Genomic DNA, 25,614 nt, shown 5'->3' with positions numbered 1-25,614 from the left:
TGCATCCTGAGTACTAAAGCATCTTTCAGGTGGTGTCTTAGTCAGGGTTCTATAGAGGGACAGACCTCTAGAGAGAATCTTTATTACAAGAGAGTTTATTAGATTGGCTCACATGACACACTTAGAGTCTTCCAAAGATGGCCATCTCATACCTGTGCCCTGTGAGCTGCCTTTCAGCTGATTCCATGTCCAATTGACAACTGAGATTAAACACCATAGTTTTTCTAAAGTCACCTTGTGTAGGCTACAATTATAAGACCACATTAACATATACCATGTAATATATCATATGTATTACTCTTAAGTATATAAATCTTATTTTTATTTTATTTTATGTGTGTGGGTGTTTTGCCTGAATGTACACTATGTCTGAATGTACACTATGTATGTTTTGGTACCTGGTGTCTGCAGAGGTTAGAAGATGACATCAAATCCACTGGAGATCTGAAGCTAGAGTTACAGATGCTTGTGAATTGCTGTATAGGTGCTAGGGAATGAACCTAAGTTCTTTGGGTGGGTAACTAGTGCTCTTAATCACTGAGCCATCTCCCTAGTCCCTGTGTTCATGTTTTATTACCAGATATTCTGATGACTCAATGCTAATATTTTTTGCCTTTCTAAATTTTATTTAAATTTTTTTATCCAAGCTTATTTGTAGAAAAGAAGTATTAGTTGTCTGCTTATGATATAAACTCAAAGGCAGAGTTTTCTTAGACTGTTTTCTACCTTTTAGCCCATATTTTTATTTATATTGTTATTTATTTTTATATTAGCTTTTAGCATGAAACAGTTGGTTGGATAATAGAAATTAAAGCTGCCAAACAATGAATTACTCTGTCTTTGAGAATTGTTTTTCTATATTTCTTTCCTCACAGAACATACCATGGGAGAGGTAATTAAGTTAGATTCTAATGACTCTCCAAGAAAAGTCTGGGGGAAAAGCCCTACAGATTCTGTCCTGAAGATACTAGGAGAAGCTGAACTCCAATTCCAGACAGAACTACTAGAAAACACAGCTTTTAAAAGTGGTAAGCACAAGAAGTAATATTATAAAAATTAATGTGTTAAGGTGTCTCCACTTTCTTGTGTGGAATTAGTCCACCTGTCCACCTTCTGGGGGTTGATTGTTCAAAATAGGAATGGGTTCTTCCCTTGTCAGACCTGGATGAAATCTAAAGAATAGGAAATCTGGACGCAGGAGGTCCAAGCATGTTTTCCATTAGGGAAAATGTTGAAACAATTTATTAAGATTCATGGTGTATTTGTGAAGAGATTCGGGAGTTAAATTGAGTAGAAAAAAATGTCTCTAAGTATGTGTGACATCATTCTGGAACTGGGAGGGAGTGCTGTCACAGACAGGAGGGAAGACATTCTGGATTCCTGAGTCTTAGGTGTTTGGGTGCTAGAGCAGCACCTGAGGAAAAGCAACTGTGTATACAGAAGCCTTCCCACTGGACAGCTTGTTCACAAGACAGGGAGTGGATGAACAGTGCCTAGGCATGTGTGTTACCTTTTGCATTTTTTTCTCTGTTGTTCCCCGAGATTGAGCATGAACTCATATCTGAAGCATATGAAACATTGACTTAGGACATAAGGATCCTGACATGTTCTGTAGGGGTCAGCTAGAAGCTGAGAAATAGACTGTGGAAAGAGCCTGTGCACGTTCCTAACAGGCAAAAGTTAGCTCTTACTAAAGGTGAATCTCCTGGCCGTAAGTCATGAACAGTGTCCTCACTGACATCCCATTTAAAAGTCTTACCACTTTAACATCACCACACGCAGAGACGAGCACCTTCAGGGACACTCTGACCATCGGGCTCTAAGCCATCAAAAGAGATAATGAGTTGAAATTGAGGTCACTTCACAACAATGTCTATTTTTCTCCAATCATGACAAGCAGGCATAAATTTAGGGTTTTCCACTTGAGTACAATGAAGTGTGTTCAACAAGCTGATAGTGTATGCAAAGGAATAATTCTAATGATGACTTTTATAAAGGTGTCAATGGGATGGACAATGGAGAAAGAATGTTAGAATCAGTCATTAAATGTACTTACAAAATCAAACTTTTTTCTAACCTCCCCCTTTTTTCTAACCCTCCCTGTAACATGGAGGGTCCTGCTTGTTGGGGGTTTTTGTCCTGCCCAGTACCCCCAGCTGTTTAGCCCCAAAGAAAATCACACAGAGGACTCCATAAGTTATAAAGCTGATTGACCCATTAGGTCAGGCTTCTTATTAGTTCTTGTAACTTATATTAACCCATTATTATGATCTAGTTTAGCCATGTGGCTCAGTACCTTTTTCAGTGGGGCAGCTCACATCCTGCTGCTTCCGTGATCTGGGCAGGAGTGGGAGGAATCAGCTTCCTCCTTCCCAGAATTCTCCTGTTCTCCTTGTATCATTTCTACTTCCTGTTTGGTTTTCCCGCCTATACTTCTTACCTGGCCAATCAACGTTTATTTAAAACATGATTGACAGAATACAGACAATTCTCCCGCACCACTTCCCAATATACTCTCCTCTCTTTTCTTCAAATCCATGAAAAATGAAATTTTTACAGAGCTAGAATAGTGCCAGGCATGATGGTCCATGCCTTTAATCCCAGCACTTGGGAAGCAGAGGCGGACAGATCTCTGAGTTTAAAGCCACCATGATCTACATAGGGAATCCAAGCCAGCAAGGGCTACATGGTGAGACCCTGCTTTAAATAATCTCTATTAGAGGGAGATGAATAAAAAACAGCTCTAAAAGTTAGATATGGGAATTCCTAAAATTGGAACTTTTAAGGAGCCATAATTTATAAGGTTTCTAATATATGACTTATTGAAAAGCTGAGTTAGTGAGGTAGTTCAGTGAACTGTGAGATCTACATATTAGCAGGTTTATTTATTGTATATATAAAATCATCTACCTATGACAACATTGATTTGGGGGAGTTGGTGCGCTGGCTTGTAAACAGTCACACAGGAATGAGAGAGTCAATAACTACAGTCAGTTGTTCTGTGATAAATCTGTTCTTTTCCTGGAAACAGATACAGTGTGCAGAGTTTGTAGCAAATTAGAAGTAAATATCATATGAAAAACTATATATGAAAATGAAGCTATTTGAACAACAAATAGTTTTTAAAAGTTGGTTAATAATTTTAAAATTCAGTTCTGATACAGGTGTGTTAATTTTTCCCCAAAAGGAAAGGATTCAGATTGTGTTACCCACCCTGAAGGCCGTTATGAAATGAAACTTAGCTGTCCCATTTTCTTAACTCATTAGTTCCCAGTGTGTAAGAGAGCTTCACCTGTTGCAACAATCTAGGCTTTGTGTTTGTTTTTGTTTTTTTGCTCTAAATATCATTGCAGATGACTTCAAAACCTTTTGAGAGCAGTAGATTTTTCATTGTTTTGCTTCTACAGAGATTTATCCTGAAGGGGAAAACTACAAGCCCTTAACTGTTGGAGAAGAGAAACCAGAATGTATTTCCAAAGAAATAAATCCATCAGCTACTGTTGATTCTGTTGAAACAGAAAGCTCAAAGTTTAGTGAGGTGCCTCCACCAATGTCAGAAGGAAATAAGGAAGGTATGTTGTAATGCATTTAAATGAGCTAAATTTTATTTACTACTGAAATCATTGAAGAAATTGTTAAAATTTGTATGCTTGAGTAATTCATCTCAAATTAGGCTCACTAATTTTAGTAACTATCTCCCCCCCGCCCCCGTTTTTGGTTTTGAAGACCAAGAGTTTTCAACGGTTATATTAGGGTCGGGCTGGTCTCCTAGAATACAGAGTCCCGCTTCCACTGCTGGTGAGAGCTACAGGCATATAGGATCATGCGTCCTAGTTAGTGGCCATTCTATTCCATTATTTCATGGATCAGGGATTGTGTTAAGACTGGGATTGTGATTTTCCTAATACATTCTGTCTTTGCCTAAGAGGCCAGGGGATGTGATACTCAACTGTCAGTGAAACTACTGGATGGTTTTTCTGCCGTCTTGGAAGGTACACCTCAAAGGCCGAGTATGACAAGCCCCTCTCTGCCTTTTGAGGAACCTCAGTCCCATTCTGTATTCTTCCTATCTTTTAAAAAAGCTTTTATTATTTTATTTACATGGGGGTTTAGCTGTTTGTATGTTTGGTGCCTGCCTAAGCCAGAAGATGATGATGCAGCTGAAATTTCAGATGATTGAGAGTCACCATGTGGGTGCTGGGAATTGCACTTGGGTCCTTTGGAAAATACCCAGTGCTCTTAACAGTTGAACAATCTCTCCAGCACCTGTTTTTTCATATCTTATAGGATTTTATTCTCTGATGACCCAGAGGTTCTGAGGTGGGGTAAATTGGATTTACCTCTGAGAGGAAAAGGTTTTAAAGAACTTACAGCCATCTCAGGTGCTACATTAAAAGCTGTGTATATTTTTGTTTGTTTGTTTGTTTGGTCTTTTTTTTTTGCGGTGTATGTTCTTTAAAGTTAACCAGAGAACTGAACTGGAACCATTAGCACTTCTATTGGTCAGAGCTGTCACAACCCAGAGTGTACCCAAGGTAGGGAGCTAGGCCTGCCTCTCAAAGGGAAGAGTATTAAAGAATCTGCAACCACCTTTAACCATCCTGCAAGCACTTATAACTTCAGCTCGAAGGGATCCGGCTCTTTTCTAGCCTCTACATATATTTATACACATCTTGCATATGTGCATACTCTCAGGCAGACATATACATGCACATATAAATAGACAAATAGACTCCCTTTAAAGATGGCCAGAAAAACAGTTCCCTAGCTATTAATTATTTGAGGGTATAAAAAAATTGATTTAGCATGCTTCAGTTCTTCTCAAGTCCATTGTAAAAGTCCAGGTAATCATATTGGTTTTCTTTTGTGGTTGTTGGAAGATTTTAAAGATTAAAGTTTCTTTACTAAATATTAATAATCTATTATTAGTCTGTTAATAGACTATTATAGTAGTCTATTTTCTCATACTTGTAACAACAGGTATCTTCAGTCTTTAGTTTTGATACCTTTAAGCTGACTTACATATTGCTCTAGTTTTAATAAGGCATACATCGTACATAATAATGAGTATTGTGCACAGTACTCAAGTATTTTTATTATACCAAAAAAGTGAAAGGCCTAGTCTTTCATTTCAGGAATGACTGTGCTACAGAACTAGCCCAGAAAGCTTGAAACAGTTGGTTTTCATATATTTGCTTTAGTTAAACTAATTGTAATAATAGCTTACAGAAAGTTAGTCAGCCCATTCTCAGTAAACTTTACTCTGACATCTCCTGATCTTGTTTTGCAGAACCTGATGATTTGGAAACAGAAGTTCTCCAAGAGCCAAGTAGCACAGACAAAGATGGGAGTTTGCCACGTGTTGTTAATGATGTGTGGCTTAGTGAGGAAGAGGAAGCTAAAGAAACTGAGTATGTTGTCTTTTTCTGTACTTTTCAAAGCCAGGTCCTTTTGGTAAGCTCTTTAAAAAGTAATGCTGCATTAACTAATATTGTAGTTTAATAACTTCATATTGTAGTACCCCTATAAAGTAATTTGATTTCTTAATAGATATTAGCATGGGACAGAAATCATAAACTATATGAAGATAAGCAGTAAATGTCTTGCCAGCCTTTATTTCCATTCAACCAATTTCTGATCTTTCTCTGCAGATAATTTTTATTATGTATAAACAAAATACATAGTTTTTTTTCAAATACAGTTGCTAATATATACAATGCTTATTAAAACCTTTTTAGTTTTTTAAAATTTGTTTGTGTGTCTTTGAAAGTGTATGCTCACATGTGTGTGCACAGATAAAATATGGAGGCAGGAAGGCACAATGAATCCCTTGGAGCTGGACCTGTAGTATTTATGAGCTGACCCGTGTAGAACAGTCAGTGCTCCCTCTTAACCACTGAGCATTCTCCATGCTCACTTTGTTTATAAAGTCGGTAGTTGGCAGTTAAAAAGGGCTTACTGCTCGTGTGGACCTGGGCTTGGCTCCCAGCACATACGTGCCAGCTCATAGACCCCTGTAACGCTAGTTTTAGGGTGTCTGATTCCTCTTCCATCCTTCAAGGATTCCTGTGCACATGTGATTATACATACACTCAGGCGCACACACATATACATATACATATACATATAAAACAAATAACTTTTTTGAAAAGTTTGTAGTCTGGGAAATTTTCTCACATTAATAATGAAAGTCCTCTATTTTACATTCCATTATATGGATATAAGACAACTCAATAACCTACTACTTGATGAATATTCATGCTATGTATTGTGATGCTGCAATGAGTAATATTTTACATAGAATATTTTTTGCAAAATAAGGTGTGTTTTTTTGAAGCAGAGATGTAATATTTAGATGAATTGCATTTGTAATTTAGTCATTCTTCAGAGTTTTGACCAATGTAAACTTTCAGAATGAATATTAACTAATGATTAATGATTGGTAAGAGTTTCACTTTGCTCAAAGTAGAAAACACTGTACTTATAAGAGAAAGTATTATATTAAGATTAGAAAATTATTTGTACAAGGGAGTTCAGGATGCTAGTAGATATGGATTTCATTTTCTTTATATAAGAGGGCTTTTATTTCTAATAAAACTGCGTGGTATTTATTTTGTTTGGTTTATCTGCAGGTTGGAAGATAAGGTTGCTGAGCAGCAGAGTGAGGTTTGTGAAGGCAGAATCCCAGGGAATGTGGGGCAGTCTTGTGAGGATCGTATAGGTGAGCTCCGCTGCAGGGGTCTAGCTCTTTCTGGGCAGCCTCTTAACACCAGCCTGTCTCATTTGGACACCATTATAAGTCATCATAACTCTATTTTAAAATAGGCCTAGAGACTAAGAACCTGTACTAGCTGGCCCGGTATTGTGGTAATATAAGCAGTTAACTTTTTGGTAAGTTGTATTGTTGAAAATGAAAAGAATTTACTGCTAAAACAAAGCAATATACTAAAGATACTGAGTAAACTGGTATCTTTTTAAAAATACTGTTGGTCAAAATATAACACAATATAGACAATTTTTCTGCTCTGTAAAAAATGAACAGAAAAACTGATTTTCTAAACTGTATTTTTACATTTCTTTAGATTTCTATATTTCAATACTTCTAACATAATAAAAATATATATTAAATTAAAACGTTATATCTCCTTAATGGTTATTTATAAGATAGTATACAGTATATACTGTATTTTCTTTTCTTGGTATGAGTTTTTTTAATTCATTTTTAATTAAAAAATATTTTATATGTCTGAGTGTTTTGTCTGCATGTAAGTAATATCTGTTCCACATGTAGTCATGGTACCCACAGAAGCCAGAAGAGTATAGCATGTCAGATTCCCTGGAACTGGAGTTAAAGATGGTTGCAAGCTGCTATGATGGGTCCTGGGAGCCAAACCCAGGTCTCCTGCAAGAGCAGCAAATGTTTTAACACCAAGCCATCTCTGCAGATCTTAGGATGGGATGCGTGTTAAATATTATATGATACTTGCTGATATTTTTAGAATTTTAAGTGCTATTCTATAGATTTATGATATAATCTCTTTTTATTCCACAGAGCCTGCAGTAGATGATTCTCAGCAGTCTAGATGTGACACAGAGAAGTCAATACAGCCAGAACCATTTTTCCAGAAAGTGGCTCATTCTGAGCCCTTGAACATAGTTCAGTCAGAACCAGTTTCACTTCGATCTCGCTCTGATTCACCACCAAAAACTAAAACCAAGAACTCCTTACTGATTGGGCTTTCAACTGGTCTGTTTGATGCAAACAACCCAAAGGTAAGTGTGGTCTCATTTGGGATAATGCTGTCTCTCCACTGATAGCATTGCTTGATTGCCAGTGTTGGCTTTTAATTGATTCAAAACTCAAGCAAGTTCAAACAAAAGCAACAGAATGTCCCGGCTTTATTGGCTAGGGCTCTTTTTAGTGGTACTAACAAATAGCTTTGGAGCTATGGTTTTCTCTCAGTAAATATCCTACTTGGGGAATAAGACAGAGTTTATAGCAGGCACTCCACGTTGCTAGTCTGAGGAATTGTTTTCTCAGCTACCATTCAATGTTACCACACATCCAGGTCCCACAGCAAATGCCAATGCCTCCAGCTAAAGAATGCGGCTGTTTCGGCAACCTTGGTATTCCCGTGATTCTGTTGAGAGGGGCGGAGGAGAAGTGTAAGTCCTCTCCTGATAGTTCCTTGGACTCCTGCACACCACTCTGTCTCTTGTGGTTTTTACTCTTTTATGGGCAGCTTCAGTCTACAAGTAGGACTGTGTGCTACAGAGTGGATACAGCTTCCATCTGGATTCTCTTAGCTCCTCTGCCTGCTTCCCTGCAGAGCTCTCCTCTGAATTTGTAAATTCATTTGCCTACTTTACTTATATGTAATTTTATATATGTATACCTAACAAACTATATCATGTATATTGTTTGTGTAGCTCTTTTTATTGTATATATTGCAATATTACAGATATTGTTTTGGTATTATTAAAAAATAAGGCTAACTTATGTTCTCTTTTTCCATTAATTGTTGTTAGCATGCATATATGTATATGAATATATATTCTTTAATATAGCCTGCCTAGTCTTGTCTACTACTTGTATGTATGATTCAGGGCTAACCTCTTGGTATTGATGTGCTGCTTCCTGGTGAAGACTGTCTCACTCTCAGTATTCCTTAGTTGCCTGTAGTGTTTTGTGTAAGCCTGAGGCCTCATAGGCGCTCCCTTCTCCTTTGGCGCATCTGTCATTGTTGTCCTTCTTTAGCTCATGCTCTAGCAGTCATACTGGTACGGCATTATGGGTGGAGCTTCTGACATTACTGCTAGGAGATGCTATCTTAGAGCAAACTCCCTGATCCTCTGGCTCTTACACCTTTTCTGCCCCTTCTTCTGCAATGTTCTCTGAGCATTAGCTGAGGGTTGGTTGGTAGATGTATCCATTAGTTGAGGGTTGGTTGGTAGGTGTATCCTTTAGCTGTGGGTTGGTTGGTAGGTGTATCCATTAGCTGAGGGTTGGTTGGTAGATGTATCCATTAGCTGAGGGTTGGTTGGTAGGTGTATCCATTAGTTGAGGGTTGGTTGGTAGGTGTATCCTTTAGCTGTGGGTTGGTTGGTAGGTGTATCCATAACTCTGCTCTTTTTTTGCTTGTGGTTTTCTGTGTTGGTCTCATTCTATTGCAAAGAGGAGCTTTCTTGGTAAAAAGTAAGGTCTGCGCTTACACCTTAGAGTGTAAAGATACACATTTAGAATATAGTTAAGGATTATCCTGGTTTAGTAAAGTGGAGGTTGTAGGTTCTTCTCCAAGATCCATGACATCACCAGCCATGGTTAATTGGCTAGGTTTCCAGTGCCAGGTGTGATTTTCCTCTTGTTGAGTGGGTCTTAAGTCTGATTAGCGAGTTGCTGGTTACTGTCGAGGTGTGTGTACCACTACTGCACCCTTAAAGTCGCCGTGCCGTGCTGGTCGTTGCTGTGGTTCATAGGCAGCATAGCTGGGTACAACTGTTGGTTTTTCCCCTATCTTTGGAAGCTTGCATGGAACGTTCTGGTTCTATGAAAGCTAGTCATCAGAGCAGTTCTTCAGGTCAGTTCCAGCTGAGAGGCATCTGGGCCCTGCTTTAGCAATAGGGACATTCCACCTTGGTACTGGAAGGGCAATCAAGGGCTGTAATGTTTTAGGAGTCAGTCTCTTGGAGAATTCTGATCTGGTGTTAGGAATTCTGTTAGATTACTTTGTAACATATTCTTAACAGTACATTTCTATCATCGAAACTCTGTCTCTGTTAATCCTATAATTATTTTCATAAAATAAATTTCTACAAGTAAAATCCAAAATTATAATGCCTGACTTATTTCTATTTAAGAAATAATTTTGTGGCTAGAGAAATTGCTGAGTCAGTAAAGTGTAAACCTCAACACCTGAGTTTGAACGTCCAGCACCCACGTAGAGACAGGCACGGTAGCACCCAGCTGAGATCCTAGTGCAGGAGGATCGCCGGAGTTGCTGTTGAGCCAGCCTAATCAGCTTGGTGAGCTCCATGTTTGGTGAGATCATAACTCAAAAAATAAGGTAGAAAGAAACTGAAAAAGACACCTAATGTAGGCCTCCTGTCTACACACATGTGTACACATGCACATGAACACATACACACACACACACAGAATAGTTTTTGTGCTATTAAAATGCCTCAAAGATGAATGAAGAATATCCATTTCTCCATGTGCTAAAAAGCACCATTATAATTTACTTAAAAGTATCTCTTTAATGAAAAAATTAAGTGTTTGCTTATATTCATATTTTTATATCTGAAATTGACTGTTTTTGTCTATTTGCTCCTATATATATAATTAAATTGCCAGAATTCTTTAATCTTTAACTGTGTTTCAAAATACCATCATTTTGTTTTTCAATCTGGTTGAGTGTCCTTTTATTGGTGAAGTATTTAATTTTGTTTCTCTTAAACTTAGAAATGTTAAATTCTGTTGCTCCCTCTAAATAGCAGACATTAGAAGATATAAATTACCAGAGCAGTTTTATAGTCTTCAGCGTGAAATCAGACAGACAGGCACTATCATATTATTTATGTGCTTTCTTTGTATGTGTATTTGTACACATGTGCATGTAGACGCAGTAGTCAAACTCAGATATTGTTCTTTAGACATTATGCACTTTGGTTTTTGAGACAGCGCCTCTCATTGGCCTGAAGCTTCCCAGTTAGGCTAGGCTGGCTCACCACCAAGCCCAGGAATCCCTGTCTCTGCCTCCCAGCACTGGGATTACAAGCACGCATCACATGGTAAGCTTTTTACATGGGGGCTGGAATCAAACTCAAGTCCTCATGTTTGCTTGGCAAGCACTTTAATCAGAACCATTCACCAGCTCCCTCGTGTGCTTTCTGCATAGCTGTCATTAGCCTGAGCTTTTGAATTTATTGCTGTCTACTAGTTTACTATTCACATTATGTGATGCTTTTGAATATTGGTGTCCTCTTAAAACTTTAATTGAGCTTAAAAACTTCTATTTGAAGTGCTTACTCTGGAAGATTTTAGCCATAATGCAGATATCATGTAGATTTCTGTGAGAAGAGGCAAGAAGGAAAACAGAGAAACCTAGCAATCCATGGCCATTTTAGAGTAGAACAAAAGTTTTCACGCGCATTCTGAGATCAGGAAAGCCATCACTGGGCCATTGTAGTAAACAGTCAGATTGATAATGGTAGTCAAAACTTCATAACTGAACCATTAAAATAAAAATTATAAGTAATCCATTAAACTAAAATGGTGTGACTTAACTTCTTACAACGATTTTCACTGCTCAATCAGGTCTTTTTGTATTAAGTTAAATTATTTGTGTCCTTTTTCTAACAAAGTCTTCTCTCACCACTTGCCTCTCAAGGGCTTTGCTCCATTGTTTTTCTGCTCCAGCCCATCTTTTCTATAGTGGATCATCTCTTCAGTACCCTAAGAAATCTCGTTGTAAAATGCAAGCCTGGCTTGACCACATGTCTTGTTTACTCACCCACCATCTGTTTCTCTGCTATTCATGTCTACACATCTTAAATATGTTGTAGTCTCTACACATGCATTCACTACCAAGTACATTCTGCATGGCTTTCGACTAACCTCCTGCTCTTGTCAAAGTCAGCAGTTGGTGCTGCTGCTTCTCGGCAGCATTGTTACTGCGCTGTATGTGACGCTGTGATCCCTAGGTTCGTCTCTGAACTGCTGAGGACTCTGCGGTCTCCTTTGGTTGTAGTTCCTATGCTACAAATCCTTTTTTTTCTAAGTTTATTCTTCAGCTGTCAAGTAAAATGTTCTATATCAATTAAATCAAATAAGTTGATAGTGTTGTTCAAGGCTCCTATATCTTTGCTGATTTTTTTGTATACTTGAGCTGTCAATTGCTAAATGAAGGTTGAAATTTTTATCTATACTTGTACTATTTCTTAATTGTGTCAGCTTTTTATTCAATGTATTGTAGAGTTCTGCTAGTGAATAAAAATGTAGTATTGTCTTCGGTGAATTAATATGATACTATTTTGACATGTCCTTTGATAGTGATATATAAGACTTCAAAGCTTTGCCAGTTTTTTGTATTTATTTATTAAGTACTCAGAAAGAATGGTGAAATTGCCATTCAGTTACATTTAAATTAAGAATTCTTATGGCTTCTTGAACCCACACCTTTATTCGTATGAAGTGAATCTTATTATTTCTAGTCATCACCTGATCTGAAGTCTACAGCGTCTGGTTTTCATACAGTCATTCCCTCTTTCTTAGTTTAGCCTTTGCACTGAATATAAATGTTTACATCCTTTACTACTTTTATTTCATATTTAAAGTAGTTTTCTCATAGTAAGTGTCCAGTTTTGCTTTTTTTAAAAAAAAAATCTTTGTGCGTATGTGTGTGCCTGCATATTTGTGTGAATACACATGTGGAGGCCAAAGGACCACCCACAGGTGCTGGCTGTCATCTTCCACCTTGACACAGGTGTCTTGTTGGCTACTACGGAATGCCAAGCTGGCTGGCCTAGAAGCTCCCAGGAAGTCTCCTATTCCCTCCCACAGCCATATTGGCCCAACCTGGGTTCTGGAAATCCAAACTCAGATTTTCTACACTTGAACAGCAGGCACTGGACCAACTGAGCCATCTACCCTGCCCGAGTCTTACCTTGTAACCAGTATTAAATCTCTTTAAAGTAAGCATCCATATGATGTCATCAGTGTGACTGGATTTGCACCTGTGATTCTGCTGTTTGTTTTTCTACTTGACTTCTTTTGTTCAAAACAGAAACAAAATAGCAAAACTTTTATTATTTTTTCTTTATTTGGGGTTAAGTGTTTTTAGGATTTCATTTTCTATTTCTACTAGTAGCTTCTGCATATACTTTTTTTAAAAAAATTAAATGATCATTCTGCTTTCAAAATGAATCTTTAGCTTATCATAAATTCTCTTCCAGTAATATTGTACAACTTGGTGTGTGATTGAGAACCTCACAATGTTACTGCTGCTTCCCTCTTTCTGCCTACCTCTTTTTTTCTTCCACTTTGAGAATCAACATTAATTTTGAGAATCAACATTTCTTGTCTAGGCTGTTGATAGCTTTTTTCTTTTTTCCATACTCAGTTTTAAAGAATGTATCTACTAGATATAGGATTATTGTCTTCAAGGCTACACTTTTTTTTAACAAGTTTGTCAGGGAGTAATCCTCATTCCCTTGTATTTAGTGTTCCTTTTAGTATTCAACTAATTTAGAGTACAGGTGTATGTATGTCCTTCTTGGAGTCTTGTAAGCAGAAACTGCTTATTCATTTCCTGACTTCTCTGACCCAAATAATAACACAGAAACTATATTAATTCCAGCACTGTTTGGCCAATAGCTTAGGCATATTCCTAGCTAGCTCTTCTATCTTAAATTACCTGTTTCTATTAATTTGCGTATTACCATAAGGCTGTGGCTTACTGATAAAGTTTCAGTATCTCTCTCTCCCTTGGCAGCTACATGATGTCTCTCTGACTTTGCCTTCTTTCCTCTTCTATTTCTACTTGGAATTCCCACCTTGCTGTATTCTGCCCTGCCATAGGCCAAAGTAGCTTCTTTATTAGCCCATGATAATAAAGTATATTCATAGCATACAGAGGGGAATCCCCCATCAGAGTCTTTTGATGGTATAGTTCTCATCAAGTCTTTAAACCTTTAGTTATTAGTTTTGTGCCTTTTCTAATGTCTTCCTGAGTCCAGTTACATACATATTAGATTATGTGATATAATGTCATAGGTTACTGAAACTTCATTCATTTTGGTTTTCCATGGAGTAGACTTTGTCATGTGTTCAAATTTGCCTGTCTTCCTTTCTATAGTAATAAGCTATTCTCATTCAATAAAAAAGTCATTTAAGTATTGCTCTAGCATACAAAGTTGCTGTTTTTACCTACTGGTTTTCCTACTAGTTTAGGGTCTTATCATCTTGCTCCTCATATGTTCTGTAATTGTTTAAAGCTGAACATCATAAATGTCACATGGCAAGTGTCTGGGGTCTGTTGTCATCCTTTTAACATGTGTTGGGCTTTTTCAGATAGTCCAGTTACCTCTCAATCCATTTTACATTTTCAAGCTTTTTCAGCTTTACTGGAGCAGATATAAAATTATTTACCATAGAGCTAGTTCAGCTTGTTTCCACTGTCCTTCTGCGGCCTCCACAGCATGCCCAGATTCTCATTGAAGACACTCTTTACATCTGATCAAAGTTCAGTAGTGTCCTCTACCTGCATGAGCCTTGAGAATTCTTCAGCCTCCTTAACCAGTCTTCCTCACTCCATTTCCATCTGTAACCTTTTGCTCTAATTCGAACCAGAGCCATTTTAATGTTAGGTATCATATCAAGTGGAGAGTTTCACTCTACATGTACATGTAAGACCTTGCAGGGTTTTGCATCCTTTTTGTCTAGTGGAACTCAATCTTCAATTTGTTAGTCTAGGAAGTCCACACAGACTTCAAGTATGTCCTTTCAGACAGAAGACCAGTTTAATGGCTGGATGCCATTCATTTGTTTCTGTCATCCCAGAATCACTATCTTAGTTGCATGTTGTTTAGTGTTTAAGTTGTTTTGTATGTTTTATCCAGTTTTCTAGTTGTTTTGTGGGAGGCTAAGTCTAGCCCTTGATAGTCTTTCATAGCAAGAACAGGAGTCCTCAGTACATAAATGTTAGTTTGTCGAGACCATATCTTGAGCCTTTCTTTTTTTAAAAAAAAAATAGTCTATTTAAGTTCATTTTATGTGCATTGGTGTGAAGGTGTCAGGTGCCCTGGAACTGGAGCTACAGACAGTTGTTAGCTGTCATGTGGGTGCTGGGAACTGAACTCGGGTCCTCTGGAAAAGCAGCCAGTGCTCTTAACCACTGAGCCATTTCTCCAGCCCCATATCTTGAGCCTTTCTACTGGCACTGCTCCACAAATAATCTCTGATTGGAGCACCGGACTGAGCCCCCCAAGGTCCAAATGAGGAGCAGAAGGAGGAAGAAAATGAAAAAGGAAATAAGGACTGCGAGGGATGCGATCACCCACTGATACAAGGGGGCGGATCTAGTGAGAGTTTACCAAGGCCAGTTGGACTGGGACTGAACGAGGACGCGATCCAACCAGATTCTCTGAATGTGGCTGGCCGGAGTCTTTCTGAAAAGCCATTGACAATGGCACTGGGACTTGTTTCCTCTGCATATACTGGATTTTGCGGATCCAGTCTGTCTGGACACTCACCTTCCTGCACCTGGAGGGAGGCGGGAGGAACTTGAACTTCCCACAGGGCAGGAAACCCTGACTGCTCTTAGGGATGGAGAGGGAGGAGGAGAGGGAGTGGGGGGAGTGGGAGGGTGGTGGGAGGAGGGGCGGAAATGGAAACTTTTATAATTTAATAAAATTACAAAAAAATAAATAAAATAAAATGAATAACTGAGAAAAAAAATTATTATTTAAGTGGTGACACATTTTATTAATCAAATCTTTCTGCTGGTCACTTGTATATTTAGTCCACCCACTAGCCATGTCAGCCATTGGTTTTTAACTAGTCTTCCTCATTCTGTTTCTTTGCCCCAATTCAAACCTGAAGAACATTTTTAATGTTAGCTATTATATCACATCAGTACTATGCTTAAGACCTGAGATTTTCTGCTGCTGTTAAATTGCTTTCCTTATTCACCATAGTCTGTGAGATTTGACAAGACATTAACCACCTCTCTGACTCACCTCCCAGTTGCACTCATCCTCTTTCCCCTTGATAGTCAAACCCTTCCTACGTGAGAGATTTTGTACTTTCTATTAGCCTTGGCCCAGATTGAGCTTGTCTTTGTTCTTTTCAATTCTAACTCAATTTTACAGGGTTTCTCTGTAACTTTGGAGCCTGTCCTGGAACCAGCTCTTATAGACCAGGCTGACCTCGAACTCACACAGAGATCTGCCTGCCTCTGCCTCCTGAGATTAAAGGCATGCGCCACCGCCACCCAGTGAATTATAACTCGTTTTTGACTTTCAGGTATCATTTCTCAGATGTTATCTTCACAGGCCCTGAGCACAGTCATTTACATCCAAAGTCACCCTTTTATTTATTTTACAGTTCATAGAATTCATCTTATTTTTTGTTTATCTTCCGCTAGAATATTATCACCTTCATGTTAAGAACCTTACTTACAAATTTTACACACACCAACATACATACACACACATATTCATAGTTATAGCTTATGGCTTAGAATATAATGAATGATAGATAAATATTTGGTAAGTAAATGGATGGATAGCAGACATATGGCCCTCCATGCCACAGTAGACTGAAAGTATGCGTCAAGATAAATAATCCCTCCCTTTAAAAAATGTACATATGATTCAATGAGTATATGTAATTACCTCCAAATCAGACAACCAAAGTTCAATACCCAGGACCCACATGGTTAAAAAAATAAAAACATAAAAAAAAACAACTTCTGCAAGTTATCCTCTTCCTTCTAGAGTGCACCATGGCACACACGTGTGCCTACCACATACACACATATAATAGAAAACCTAAACATATACATACATGAACATAATTAGAACAGTAACGAGTGAGACTGCTGATTCATATTCTAGCTAAAGTCTTTTAGTTGTTTATTTTAAGTGCCTTAGTTTCTCATTTGTAAAGTAGGGATAATAATGGTTTCTTGCCCATAGAATTACTAAAAGAGTAAGGCCAAGTAAGTGAAGCACTTACGCTCTGCTTGTTTTCCTAGCTGTGTACTCAGTATTAGATGCCATCACCAAGGAAGATGAGAATTACAGGAACTCTTAGCATTTGCAGGAGTCTCTAAGACAGTAATTGTGCACTTTAAGTTTTGTTTATTTCATTGACCTCAAAGTACATTCCTATAGATAATAATATACATTTTTTCAAAGCTCTGAGGAAGGCATTTGGCATTTCTACTGTAATGAGGGGTAAGCAGGTTGTATTTAACATAATTAAACATTACACAGGATGTACAGTCAAAATTACATGATACCCTGTTAATATGTACAATTTTTATGTTTTTATGTATCAATAAAATCAATTTAAGAAAATAAAACTAGTTAACAAATGAACTGAAAAAAATAAAGTACATTCTTGATTGTGCTTCATCTTTCAATATCCAATACATATAAAAAGTTAGTTTCTAAAAGGCATTGTGTATACTAGAAATAATCACATCAGGAATTTATTCACCTATGATGGTTACTTAATGCAAGATCTATTAGTATAAAAAGATTTGTCTTCAGTTTATGCTAATATTCCTCTGTGGCCTCGCCTTGCTTTGTGCACAGTGTGAAAAATTCTCCAGAAAACTGTATGTATTCATCGTAAGAATGTTGTTGCAGATGCTGCTTGGCATATCTCTCTCTTTCACGTTCCTAAACTGGGTTAAGTAAATCATTAGCATCACTTCAGTCGATGGTCATCACGCTGTAGTGTACGCTAGGTGCTCTGTTTATAATGATGCCGATGTTTGCAACCAAGAGAGGGAGTGAATAAGTGAAAAACATTTGCGACAGTTTCTATAGTGGAGAAATGAAAATGGATACTGTGCCAGTAAAGAAGAAATGCTTAAGTATGCATCAGGGTTAAGAAAGGAAGATTTTTGGTGCAGAAGTTTGAAAGGTCTGGACCTTCAAGAGCATTTAAAGCAAAACAAGTTGGCATGGAGCAACACAATGTGCTTGAGGTACTGGGGCCTGTGAAGGAGTTGAGGCCGGAGCAGAGACTCACCAGTGAAAAACTCTAGCTGCTCTTCCTGACTTGGTTCCCAGAACCCACATACATGGTGGCTCACTCTGTGTAACCGCAGTCCCAGGAATCTAGTGGTCTCCTCTGGCCTTTGCAGTTACTGTGCACGTGTGATACACAGGCTGACATGCAGGCAAGCACTCACACACATTTAAAAAACCAACAAACAAAACTTTGTTAGAATCTCAAAGTGTGAATAAAGTAGGATACCAGTCATTTTTGTTCCTAATCGATAGTTTTCAAGTGTGTGGCTTAGAGCTTTGCGGAGGGTGGGGATGGGCGGGGGAGATTGTCTGGAGATCAGAGTGTTTGTTGGCTCAGATTATTCCTGTCTCCTTGCTCGTCTCCTATCTGCCGCACAGCTTAATAGACATATCTTCAGGAGCCTAAGATTCAGAAAATACTAAGGCATACATCGAATGGACTTTAAATAGGTTGTTTTGCAACACCCAAGTGTAGTATTAATTAACTGAATTGTACAGTTATGCACCCACACGGATAGTAATTAGTGTTTTAGTTGATCATTGTAAGACAGGACAGGTAATGAGAGTAATACTTTGATGGCCGTTGTCCATCAGTGGGGATGTAAGTGATGCTGAAGCAAGCACAAGTCTGTTCTGCCTTTCACACTATTTCCTTATACAGTGGTCCAGACAAGTTGAAGATTATACCCAAGTACATAAATTGTATTTAAGACTGTGCATTATTCATCAGCAAGCCATTAGCAACTGCTACAGTAGTCACTAACGTTAAGTAAAAGATTTATCTGTGTCATAGTCAAAGTGAAATGAGAGTTAGAAACTGTGCTGCATTTCTGAGGCTAGGAAATATGAGTTGTTTAGGGGAAGCTTTTCCTGGTTTTGGCTCTGGAAAGATTTCTTTTCTAGAGGTTTCTTTGTACAGGGACTCATTTTCTACCCAGGCTGGCCACAAGCTTTCTACTTCTCTGTCTATGCTTGCCGAGGACAGGTATGCATCACCACAGCCGCTGCCTCCTTTAGATTTAGTAATAAGTGATGGCTTCAAGTCTGTTTCTTCTGCAACAGAGTAGCAGATTTCCTAAGGTAATTAAATTCAGTGGTTTGGCTTTAAAAATGTGGGTATAACAGTAAATGGATAGTCTCAACAGTAAATTTCAAAAAGTCTAAATAAAGTTAGAGTTTCCTCATGATCTTGCTGGATTATCAAAGGAACAAAGCCCTTGCTTTTCTAACAGGCCCATTTTACAGTGTGGCTCACAACAGTGGTTACGGTTGTGGTCCTGCAAGGGCATAGATATATGGGTGGTTGACAGAAGGTCTGTATGACTTAGATAGCAAGTAAGGAGATGATAAGGTTAATAATTGTGATAGAGATGGACTAATTTCACCAAGACTCTAGCTTGGACAAGTAACTAGTCACTCTGCTGAAGGTGGAGGAATTTCTAGTCAGACTTCTTTATAGAAGTGTTTTGTCATTTGCCAGTGATGTTTTGTGTTCTACCAGTAGAATATTCATTCTAAGAAATTCTTCAGTGTGGAGTGTTTGAGGTAGCCACACCGCTGCTTCCGTGTGTCTGACAGAGTTCAGAAAGATAGACTTTTGGCATGCATAGTGGGCCTGACTGTTTCCTGGGCTGTTTGAATCACTTTATGTCTCTTCCTTTGCTATTGGAAATAGTAGCAGTGCTTTGAGAGAGCGTCAGGTGTGAGTCTCAGTGCCTGTATGATAGACCGTTGTTATGAATACTTTGTCACACACAATTGCAAACGCAGATGAGACAACTAAAGAGCTGCAGTGGGCAGCATCCAGTTGAACTGAAGGGGCGTCTAGCACAGTTTTGTTCTCTACTCTCTGACAGAATGGAGTACCAATTATGATCATGCCCGTGCCTAGTTTATGGGGGAAAGATCATATTTTTGGAGTAATATGGAGTATTCTTAATTTTCTGTTGTTACTAGAACATTCTAACTCACTAAAATTCAAACAAATATATATTTAGGATTAGAAAACAGCCCGTTTCCATTATCTTGTGAGTAATTCAGCCTACTTTGATTTTACGAAGATGGCTAATAAATGTATAATACTAATTATCCATATAGGATAATCAACTTTGCCAACCATGTATTCAGTGTCCTCAATGTTGTTTCAGCAACGGTAGCATAATAATCTCATGCTCATAATCATAATACTGTTGTCACCCATACACAAGAGCAACTTTTCCACAGTCATATAGTGAACTCCTGTAGCCATTAGGTACCAAAGCTATTCCCCAGAGGTTTTCACCCAAGAAACCTGCTTTCATATTGCAGCAATGCCTACAAGAACTTGTAGAGAGAAAAACCTAAACTTTGTATTTGTAATGACTGTAAAGGAAAATTATTGGTATATTTCCTCCCTAAATTACTAATGTTTTCAGGGTTAATTCATTCCATGAGAACAAAAGGAGTGCAGTAGGCAACTATGTCTTAACTCCTTTTCAGATTCTCAGCCTTAAGATTACATGAGAGAGAGAGAGAGAAGGCACAAGAGTCAGTCAGATGACATCCACAGCATCTGCTCTCTTTCTGGTACAGCTAGAAGTGTCTGATTCTGCCGCACTGAGCAGCCCTCCAGTCAGCCGTAGGTTATGCAGCATGAGCTTCATCCATTTGAGCTCCAGCTTCAGGACACTCTAAGTCAGACCTGTTTTTTCCTGAGTACATGTCAGTCTTTTACTTTGAAATCCATTTTTAAATAATATCTCTTTTTTAATAAAGTCAGCAGTTATTTGTAAAAGTTTTTGAGGAAACAATGTTGAAGTATTTATGGTAGGAATCAGAGGCTGAACAGAATGCCCCCATAGCAAACTACTACATAGTATAGCTAGAGGATTACTAATTCATAGTTTATATTAAAACATAAAAGGATTAAAAGAATTCTTTGATGTTGAATTTGATGTGCAGTCAGTAGTAACACTAACTCTTAATTCATTCACTGCTTTATGTGATTTCCCTATTTTTAGGGGGAAAAAGCTAATTAATACTAAAAGTGAAGGAAACAGTGTTCGAAATGTAAGCTTCCCTAAAGCCTTGCTCTTGTTTGAATCTGTAACAGTGCCAGATGCACGCTAGTATGAAGAGCTGTGGAGAACTCCATACCTGAAGTAAGCTCTCCAGCGGTGCTGGGAGTCACCTGGTCTGTTTAGGATTTCTTTCCATTGGAGCCAAGACAATAAAGTATACTCTAAGCAACATAAAAAAGCCAAGAGAATCAAAACAGAGAAATGAAGGGATCTAGGACTATACCCCAGGGGTTTTATCTGGGTTAAACGTGCTCACGGCCTTAGCACCAGCAGATGAGAACAGAAGTGTTCTGATGTAATGTTTTTACTGCGGAGAAAGATGAAGATCCATTTAAAACTTAAAGCCAGACTGCAGTGGCAGCACGTAACCGCAATTCCACGTGCTGCAGAGGGCAAGGCAGGAAGACTGTTAATTTCAGCCCAGCCCAGACAGCATCCACACAGATGCATGCAGTCTGTGAAGGAGGCCTATAGTTCTGTCGACACAAAGGTTTGTCCTATAAATACACCAGTAAATGAGTATTATTCTTGAGAAGAGCTAAGGTGTCAAATTACATGACCCCCTTGAAATACTGTTCTGATGGAATTATTTCATGATAGGATATAAAAGTTATATTAATATGCATAGTGGCACATACATGGCTGTAGAATTTGGTTAACAGAAGCAGAAGGTTTACATCCTGGGCTAAGTATTGGGAGGTATTTTAACTACTAAAAGGTAAAAACTAAAATTGAGATGTATTTCTTTGGATAAGCTAAAGTTTTCCCAACCTAAATATATGTATGGCATTCCCAAGTATAAGTATATAATTAATTTATTCTGTTCATTTTTGTTGATGAGCAATCAACCTGAGTAGATTATTGCAAGATGCCTACTTTATATCTTCTGGCTTATTATATATATCCCAGATCTCAGTAAGTCCGAAGCTGCGTGTGGGTGCAGTTGCAGCCAGCCTCAGCACTGGTGGCAGTGGGAGTCACTGGCAGAGATGCTCAGCAGCACCGCTGCTGTCACTCAGTGCTGTAGCAAGTGGGGTTTTTGTTGTTGTTTTTAACCATTTTTTTTTGCCAGTTTCACCAGTTGTAACTGATAATCATTTTCCTTAATTGCTGTAATATATGAACTATGTTCAAATAATAGAACATATCCTTTATTATTCTGAAAAGGTTGCACTAATAAGATTGACCAGATATGCAAATTTCCATTACTATGTTAAGCACAGTGTTTTCTTCAAAGCCTTCCCTCTTAACAGCTAGTTATTTTCAGGGCCTGGTACTCAAATTCCACCATCAGATTCCTTTAGAAACCTGTGTTTACAGTTGTTTGTCTCGCGTCCTGACTGTCACATTCTAACTGTTGAAAGGCTGGCTAGTAGAGACTCTTCCTGTCATTCCTGCTCTTGTCCAACACTGATCTAAATGTCAACACCTCCACTGTATGTGTTTTTCTTAGCACAGTTGGCTGAGTTCCTTCTCAGTGTTGTTATAAATGATTCAGAGCTTGTCCTTACAGCCTTCTGTTTGACCCCACTCAGCCCTATTCTCGGGGATGCAAAGTCAGGGTTGTCTTTACACTGATGGAAGGTTCCTGGTTTAACAAACCACATAGCAACTCCTAGGAGCTAGTGGTGCGCAGGTTTCCGATTGTACATGATAGTGGCTCAACACAGTCCAGACAATTCTCTTCTGCTTCCAGCAAGTCTGCACAGAGGGAGTTGACCCCAGGGAGGTAGGAGAACTACAGGATGGTGAGAGAACAGAGGGCACTTCTCACACTGCCTGGTTCTCAGCCGATTTACATTGCCAGGCCTTGTGTGTCTCTGCAGTAACCACCCCACTCTTTAAAAGGTGGCCGACACGATTTCTGCTAAAGCCCAGTCATTGCTTACAAGTTTAGTTTGCTTTGTAAAAAGAATCTAAAGCTGAATTTTTAATTTAAAATTTTTTGACAATTTTTTATGAGTGTTCTATTTGGATCCCTCCATCCCCCTCCAGCTCCTTCCGTGTACTCCCACATCCTCCCAAATTCATGATCTCTTTATTATTATTATTATTATTGGCACATACAGATACATATGTGTGTTTGAGTTCATTTAGTGTTGCTTATATGAGCCATATTTTAAGAAAATCAGTTTCTAACCTCAGGCAAGTCACTTTTGAATCCTTTAAATCTAAATACATAATTTAAATATTGTATTATCTCTGATTTTTGTCCTTCTGCTTTTAATTCTCTTCCTCCTAATAAGCAATCTGTCAACCCTTTTGTAGATGCTGAGGACGTGTTCACTTCCAGATCTTTCCAAGCTGTTCAGAACCCTGATGGACGTTCCCACTGTAGGAGATGTTCATCAGGACAGTCTGGAAATAGAGGAACTTGAAGATGAGCACATTAAAGATTCCGAAGATGCGTGAGTACAAAGCCGTTAACAATGCGAGTGTCGCTGTGAGGTCTGAGCTTTTGAAGAGTCCAGAGAGCATGGCCTACGCTGGCTTCGCATCACCCTTCAAGTTCTTACAACTTGATCAAAAACAGTCAGCCCCTTGATTCTGGATATCTGCTTCTAAATAATTACCACCTCATCTGATCCATATAAAACATTTATATTTGTGTTCACTGTCTTTTTCCCATTGACATCCATCGAGTATACTGATGTGACTATAGTAAGAGATTACTAAATAGTGATTAAATTAATTTTCACAGGACAATGACTACAATCTCCATTATACTAGGAATGAGATGGGAAATTGGGAAGTATTAAATACTCTGCATTTTCTCAGGAAAATGCCTGAAAGTTTCATATCTGCCTTGTGACATGTTTCATTTTAGGCTGTGTCAGTGGTAAGGTAGAATAGTTGTTTTATTTGTGTGATATATCTGGGAGTGGGGGGCAGGGTATCCATAAGAGAGAGAGAGAGAGAGAGTTGTGTGTAACTTCATTGTTTTCACAAAATTCCTATCTTGTGATTCATGTGGATTATAGAACTCAGGAAGGAAATGTAACGATATTTCTGAAAGTTAAGGGAAATGTTGGCCAAGCCTCAGATAAAAATCATTCTTGACCTCTTCAGCTTTAGCCTTCCAAGCATGTCGGTCAAGTATCACTAACGTGGGGGCGCTAAAACCTAAGTATCCTGTCATGGAGTGCTAGGAAAAGTGTCTGTAGGGTCTAGTGCTGGGGATGCAGGGCTGTAGCTCTGGAGTAGAGGAGCTTAGCAGGGGTGAGGCCCAGTTTGAGGCAGGATCGCTGCACCTGTTATTGTTACTTTGCAAGTTGCTAACAAACTGTCCTTTCTCATCAGTCCTTATAGACCTGTGAATGGTTGGGAGGGGTCCCTTTCGTCATGCTTTAGTGTCTCACGGGTGGACACAACGTTCAACACCTGTGTGGTTGCAAATTGCTAGGTAATGGATTTTGTGGAGGGTTTTTCCCAAATAGAAGTAAAATGAACAGTTTTTAACTGAGCCAGCTGTAATCAAATTATTCCTAAACTACTATTCCAGATTTACTAGTTGTTTGTCATTGAAAACTGATTTTGGTCCATATATTTATCAAGATTTTATAATGGGAAAGCAAACTTAAAAACTAAATTTGGGACCAGATTCAGATTATCTGAGACGGGTTTTTTTTTTTAAGTAATTTTATTAAATTATAAAAGATTCCATTTACGCCCCTCTTCCCAACACCCTCCCCCTCCCTCTCCTCCTCCCTCTTTGTTCCTAAGGGCAGTCAGGGTTTCAAGCCCTGTGGGAAGTTCAAGTTCGTCCCCCCTCCCTCCAGGTCCAGGAAGGTGAGTATCCAAACAGACTGGATCCCAAAAATCCAGTATATGCAGAGGAAACTAGTCCCAGTGTCATTGTCAATGGCTTCTCAGAAAGACTCCGGGCCAGCCACATTCAGAGAATCCGGCCACATTCAGAGAATCTGGTTGGATCACGTGCTCGTTCAGTCCCAGTCCAACTGCCCTTGGTAAACTCTCATTAGATCCGACCCCTTGTATCAGTGGGTGATAGCATCCCTCGCAGTCCTTCGTCATTTTCTTCCTCTTCTGCTCCTGATTTGGACCTTGGGGGGCTCAGTCCGGTGCTCCAATGTGGGACTCCGTCTGTATCGCCATCCATCGCCAGATGAAGGATCTATGGTGAAAAGCAAAATATTCATCAGTATGGTTATGGGCCAAGGCCGGTTCAGGCACCCTCTCCTCTGTCCAGAGAACAATCTGGGGATCTCTCCTTGGACCTGGGATCCCATATATAATCAAGTTTCCTATAAACCCTAAAATGACTCCCTTAGTTGAAATATATTCTTCCCTGATCCCATATTCATCCTTCCTCCCTTCCCCCCATCCCGGTCTACCGAGCTTTCTCCATTCCTCCCCTACTCCCTTCTCTCTAACCCTCTCCCCTTCCAACAACCCTCCCACCCACCCCCCATGCACCCAAGGTTACCTGGGACTCTTGACTATTTCCTACCTCCTGGCGGATAGCTAAATAATCTTCATCAGGTTCGTCTTCTTATTTAGCTTCTCTAGGATCACGAATAATAGGCTCAAAGACCTTTAAAATTATGGTTAGAATCCACTTATGAGTGAATACATACCGTGTTCCTCTTTTTGGGTCTGGCTTACCTCACTCAGTAAAGCGTTTTCTATGTCCATCCATTTGCATGCAAAATTCAAGATGTCATTATTTTTTACCGCTGAGTAAAACTCTAATGTGTATATGTTCCACACCTTTTTTAACCATTCTTCTATTGAGGGGCACCTAGACTGTTTCCAGGTTCTGGCTATT

At 38.8% G+C, this 25,614-nt stretch overlaps 1 protein-coding gene across 5 annotated transcripts in view; it reads left to right on the top strand.

Moving 5' to 3' along the window:
• The window catches only part of Nek1 (NIMA related kinase 1), a 122,691-nt gene that overhangs the window by 88,580 nt on the left and 8,497 nt on the right, over positions 1–25,614 (top strand). For 4 of the 5 annotated variants that reach the window (XM_048455726.3, XM_048455724.3, XM_048455725.3 and 1 more), the window contains 6 exons: positions 876–1,028; positions 3,408–3,572; positions 5,291–5,411; positions 6,633–6,721; positions 7,553–7,773; positions 23,094–23,233. In XM_048455726.3, the coding sequence (XP_048311683.3) occupies positions 876–1,028; positions 3,408–3,572; positions 5,291–5,411; positions 6,633–6,721; positions 7,553–7,773; positions 23,094–23,233 (889 nt within the window). Of the gene's footprint in view, positions 1–875; positions 1,029–3,407; positions 3,573–5,290; positions 5,412–6,632; positions 6,722–7,552; positions 7,774–23,093; positions 23,234–24,548; positions 24,634–25,614 lie in introns of those variants that run through there. The other variant, XM_087901089.1, reaches the window with a different exon arrangement.

This window comes from Myodes glareolus, chromosome 23, assembly GCF_982192425.1.
Source record: "Myodes glareolus chromosome 23, mMyoGla1.1, whole genome shotgun sequence".
Lineage (NCBI taxonomy): Eukaryota > Metazoa > Chordata > Mammalia > Rodentia > Cricetidae > Myodes > Myodes glareolus.
The sequence above is the reverse complement of the archived record's forward strand: the minus strand, read 5'-3'. Positions and strand labels throughout refer to the sequence as shown.